This window comes from Triticum aestivum, chromosome 4D (assembly GCF_018294505.1).
Source record: "Triticum aestivum cultivar Chinese Spring chromosome 4D, IWGSC CS RefSeq v2.1, whole genome shotgun sequence".
In the NCBI taxonomy this organism is placed as follows: domain Eukaryota; kingdom Viridiplantae; phylum Streptophyta; class Magnoliopsida; order Poales; family Poaceae; genus Triticum; species Triticum aestivum.
In genome coordinates, this window is record NC_057805.1 from 481,509,216 (window position 1) to 481,514,446 (window position 5,231).

General features: G+C 49.7%; 1 protein-coding gene across 1 annotated transcript; it reads left to right on the forward strand.

Annotated features, from left to right (window-relative positions):
• The first annotated feature begins 4,129 nt into the window (after positions 1-4,129).
• LOC123100439 (protein LATE FLOWERING-like) lies at positions 4,130-4,552 on the forward strand. Its single transcript, XM_044522375.1, has one exon. The coding sequence runs from the start codon at positions 4,130-4,132 to the stop codon at positions 4,550-4,552; it is 423 nt and encodes a 140-aa protein (XP_044378310.1).
• The last annotated feature ends 679 nt before the right edge of the window (positions 4,553-5,231 follow it).

Genomic DNA, 5,231 nt, shown 5'->3' on the forward strand with positions numbered 1-5,231 from the left:
CTTTAATAACATAAATAAGTAGAAACAAAATAAACTTTAATAAAGTAAAATAAATAAACTTTAATAAAATAAATAAATAATAGCAACAGTAAGTATTTTGTTGTAAGTAGAAACAAAATAAAATAAATAAAGCAACAAAGAAAACAAAAAAATTTAAAAAAGTGCCACCTACTGGGCCAGCACGGCCTGAATACGACTAGAAACCCAACCATGGGCCAGGATTCAGGCCCGCAGCAGGCCTAGCAGGCCCACATGCACATAGTGACAGATTAGGCCCGAAAGCCTGCAGTCGAGAGGAGCTCGAGAGGGTGGGCGCAGCAGCGCTTATAAACCACTTTCGAGCTCTCTCAACTAGCAAGGTGGGACTAAACTTTTGGCCGCGACGCGGGCAGCACAAGGCCTTTGGTCCTGGTTGGTGGCACCAATCGGGACTAAAGGTGTGCATTGGTCCCGGTTCGTGGCACCAACCGGAACCAATTCCCCCCCTTTAGTCCCAGTTGGTGCCATCAACCGGGACCAAAGGCCTCTGCTTCCCGCCCTTTGGGCTGCTGAAAGAGACCGGGACGAAAGGGGGGCATTCGTCCCGGTTCGTCCGGTTGGTACCACGAACCGGGACCAATGCTTCGTGTATATAAGCAGGACTTGTGAAATTTTTCAGTTTCATCGACCATTTGCCCCGCCGACAACGTCGAACTCATCGACGCCGCCAGGCTGCCCGACGCCGTCGCCGTCGCCGCCCCGCGCCGTCAACGCCCTGCTCCGCCCCGACGCCGTCGCCGTGCACCACCCCGCGCCATCTCAGTGCCCCGACGGCGTCGCCGTCACCGCCCCGCGCCGCCCTGCCCTGATCGACGATGTCGCCGCGCCGCCCCGCGCTACGGTCCGGCGACCTTTCTTTGATGTTTTTTTGTTCATATGATGTTTTTTTTCATATGATCATATCATGTTTTTTGTGCATATGATGTTTTTTTCATATTATGTTTTTTTCATATATGTATTAATTTTTTTATTTAGGTTGTTAGTAGATATCGATTTTAGGTTAGTGCATTTTAGGTTAGTGTAGAGGAAAAAGTAAAATAAGGAAAAGGAAGAAAAGAGGAAGAAGCAAGAAGGAAGAAGAAGAGGAAAAAAGAGAGGAAAAAGGAAAATAAGAAGAGGAAGAAAGAGAAGAAGGAGAAGAAGAGGAGAGGAAGAAGAGGAGAAATAAATAAGAAGAGGAAAAAATAAGAAAAAGAAAGAGGAGAAGAAGAAAGGAATAGAGGAGAGGAAGAAAAAATAGAAAATATTCTATTTGTTCTTCTTCTCCTCTATTCCTTTCTTCTTCTCCTCTTTTTTTCTTCGATCTTCTCCTCTATTCCTTTCTTCTTCTCCTCTTTTTTTTTCTTCTTCTTCTTCTTATTTTTTATCGGGTTTGTCGTTGTCGAAATACCCCCTCCCCGATAACTTCGACATGAGGGGGGAGGGGTCGATATACCCCCTCCCCCGATAACTTTAACATGAGGGGGGGAGGGGGTCACCGAGGGTTCGAGGGGCGAGGGTCGGGAACTAGCTAGGGTAGAGGGTAGAGGGCCGAGGGTTCGAGGGTCATCGAGGGGCCGAGGGTTCGAGGGTCGAGGGTCGTCGAGGGGCCGAGGGGTCGAGAGGTTGCCTAGTGTCAAAGTATTGAAGAAATCCATGGCTTCATCATTAGCCGGAAGTAACCGGGGCATGATGGTACGAAGTTCTCCAAAGTTATTTTGGAAAGGAGTCCCGGATAGGATAATCCGCCCTTTGGTACAAATTTCAGCAAAGGCCTTCCAAATAGCGATATTCGGAAGGCTCTTGCTGTACTTTGTACCAAAAAGCGAATTATCCTATCTGAGATTCCATTCCAAAATAACTTTGGAGAGCTTCGTACCATCATGCGCCTGTTACTTTCGCCTAATGATGAAGACATGGTTTTGTTGAATCCTTTGACACTATACAAACGTGACATGAGGGGGTCGAGGGTCGGGAACTAGGGTAGAGGGTCGTGGATCACCGAGCGGTCGAGGGTCGTGAACTAGGGTAGAGGGTCAAGGGTCGCCGAGGGGTCGAGGGTCGAGAGTCGAGGGTCGTCGAGGGGTCGAGGGTCGAGGATTGCCGAGGGGTCGAGAGGTTGCCTTGTGTCAAAGTATTGAAGAGATCCATGGCTTCATCATTAGCCGGAAGTAACCGGGGCATGATGGTACGAAGTTCTCCAAAGTTGTTCTGGAATGGTGTCCTGGATAGAATAATCCGCCTTTTGGTATGAATTTCAGCAAAGGCCTTCCAAATAGCGATATTCGGAAGGCTCTTGCCAAACTTTGTACCAAAAAGCGAATTATCCTATTTGGGACTCCGTTCCAAAAGAACTTTGGAGAGCTCCGTACCATCATGCGCCTGTTACTTTTGCCTAATGATGAAGACATGGTTTTGTTGAATCCTTTGACACTAGACAAACGTCGGACAATCATGAGAGAGGCGGTCCGGCCCAAACCCTAGAAGCGCTGCTGAGGCCACCCAAATTTACCAAGTTAAAAGAGTGTTGTCGTCGAGGCCACTCCGAACCCTTGAAGCGTTGCCGAGGCCACCCCAAACCCTAGATATGCGTCGAGGCCACTAATATGATTCCTTGTTGTGATTAGCTAGCTAGGTCTAGGTTTGCCACTAATATATCCATCTGTCATGTTTGTATAATAATTGCCATGTCGTAATATTTGCAGAAACTATGGAGCACGGACGAGACGAGGAAGCAGAACAGGTGTTGGGGGACATAATCGCAGCCGGAGCTGATGTCTTGTCGTATCTCAATGACACCGATGGTTCGGAAGGACAGGGTGAAGAAGCAGGCTACGGTATCGAACAATGGAGGGGGAAGGACATGATTATGATGGCTCCGGTGACCGAATACCGGTGGAAGAAGGACACCGTGATGACGGCTCCGGTGACTGAACGGAGTCTGACCAGGTATATATATATTAATTAAGCATGTGCTGACTATAGCTAATTGATGCATTAATTATTTTGGTATGTACACATATTAACTCTCTTGTTTATTCTTTTCTAGCCCTCCGGATCGAGCCAAACTTCGGTAACGAGACGAGGCCCAAAGAAAAGGTTGCGCCAGGGTGAAAGGTTCACGATCACAGCAATCACGCACGATGGCCAACCGATTGAACCCATCTGGACCAAGGAAGCATTTTCTGCTCAGTGCGGGGTTCTTGTTAGGGACATGACCCCGATCAGCATCCACCAATGGTATAAACCTAAGAACGAAGACCCTCAGGTGTCTTATGTCAGAGATAGGCAGAAAGATGATCTTTGGACCGAGCTGAAGGCAAATTTCACCCTACCGCCAGAGAAGGATTCGGAGAAGCCAGTTATAGAGCCATTGGTCAAGACTCATACTCTTAAGAAGATGGCGGATCTATTCAGGAGGTGAAAGAATGAGCTGAAAACAAAGTTTGTCGACAAAGACAAGACTCCAGAATTCACCGGCCGGTTTGAGAAGATCAGAGATCACTGGGACGCATTTGTGGCCCACAAGACATCAGACAAGAGTAAGAAGATGTCAGCGACAAACAAGAAAAATGCTGCGAAGAAGGAGCATCACCATCGCAGGGGGTCATGCGGCTACCTCAAAGCCCGGCCGTTGTGGGAGAAGGCTGAGAATGACCTGCTTGATAAAGGGGTCGAACCAGAGACGTTGAACTGGCCAGACCGTTCAAGGACTTGGTTCTTCGGGGTTTGGGGGAACCTTGGACCCTGAAACAGGTAAGTGCGTTTGGACGAACGAGCAACTGCGAATACCCGTCACAAAGCTTCAGGAGTATATCACCGCAGCGCAGGAAGGGACGTTCGTTCCCGACAGAGAGAACGACGAGCTCACAATGGTCCTCAGGATCCTGAGCACCCTGGACGGACACGAGGCACGCCAGGATCTGTTTCGTGGAAGGCTGGGTTTCCCGACGCAGGTGGTTACAAACGCAGGGAGAATAAAAAGAAAGTGGAGCAGACCCAACTGCAGGCGCTGCACGCAAGGGTACAAGCGCTAGAGGAACGAGAAAAAGTTCACAGCAAGCGACCTGCCGAAGCTACCCCCGAAGCTACCCCGCCATCTCAGCGTACAATGGAACAACTGACCAGTGACGACTGTCAGCAGGAGGATGAGCTCAACCTTGAGCTCACCCTCCGTACCACGGCCGCGGCGGAGCCCGACGTCGGCTACTTCCTCTGCGTCTACTGCGAACGTAAGTTCCGCAGCTCTCAGGCCCTCGGCGGCCACCAGAACGCGCATAAGCACGAACGTAGCGTCGCCGAGCGTCAGCGGCTGATCCCTGCCACAACGCGCGCGCACGCCGTGCTCGTGGGCGCGCCTGCTGCGGCGCAGGACGAGAGGCAGCCCGGGTACCACCGTGGGGGCGGCGGCGACTTCATGTCTGCGGCTGGGAAAGCGAGGAAGACTGCTGCTGGAAAGACGCACACGCACGGCAGGAGCTCGTCGGAGTACGGCTACGGCGCCGACGATGTGGACTTGTCTCTCAGGCTATGATCGACCTGCTAGTTTGTTCCAGATCCCCACCCAGCTTACCTGGTTTGTTATGCCGAGGTCTTCTTTGGTGATTACATGTGAAACTGCTGCTGTGTTAGCTCGTTTCGAGCTCTGTGTGTGTTGGATTCTTATGTTCTTCTTCATGTGTTGAGTTTTTCCTCATGAAATTCCTTGACCAGGAAGACAGTTTGTATCGCTCGTGGCAAAAATGCACAATATTTCAGACATGGATACGATCCTAAAGCTGTAACTTTGATGTTTCATTTTTTTTTTATATGACTGTGTTGAGAAATAACCAAAAAGAATTATAAAACAGTTTTCTTAGAGAAAACCAATGATAACTATTCCTTTTTTCTTTTGTTTCTAATAACCAACAATCTGGCATGGGGGTTGCAAGCACACCAATACAACTCAATGCATTTCACACGCGGGTGGGTCAACTGTTGTGTGCTTGAAGGAGTCGAGCTCGAAGGAGGAGGATGAGGACAACAAGGAGATGGATCCTGCGGAGGAGCTTGCGGCTGCCAACCTTAAGGTCACCACCACAGGAGGAGACGACATTGGGCTTGCGGTCAAGGCGATGACGCCATCTGCTTCCTCTCATGTGAGAAGGTGGAGGCGCCATACCACGCGACGCTCATCAAAGGGGCTGAGCAGCTCGTTGCTGAGCGTGTCAATG

What these genes read in the sequence shown, in the direction of transcription:
- LOC123100439 (XM_044522375.1), top strand. Translation starts at nt 4,130, where the DNA reads ATGGAACAACTGACCAGTGACGACTGTCAGCAGGAGGATGAGCTCAAC.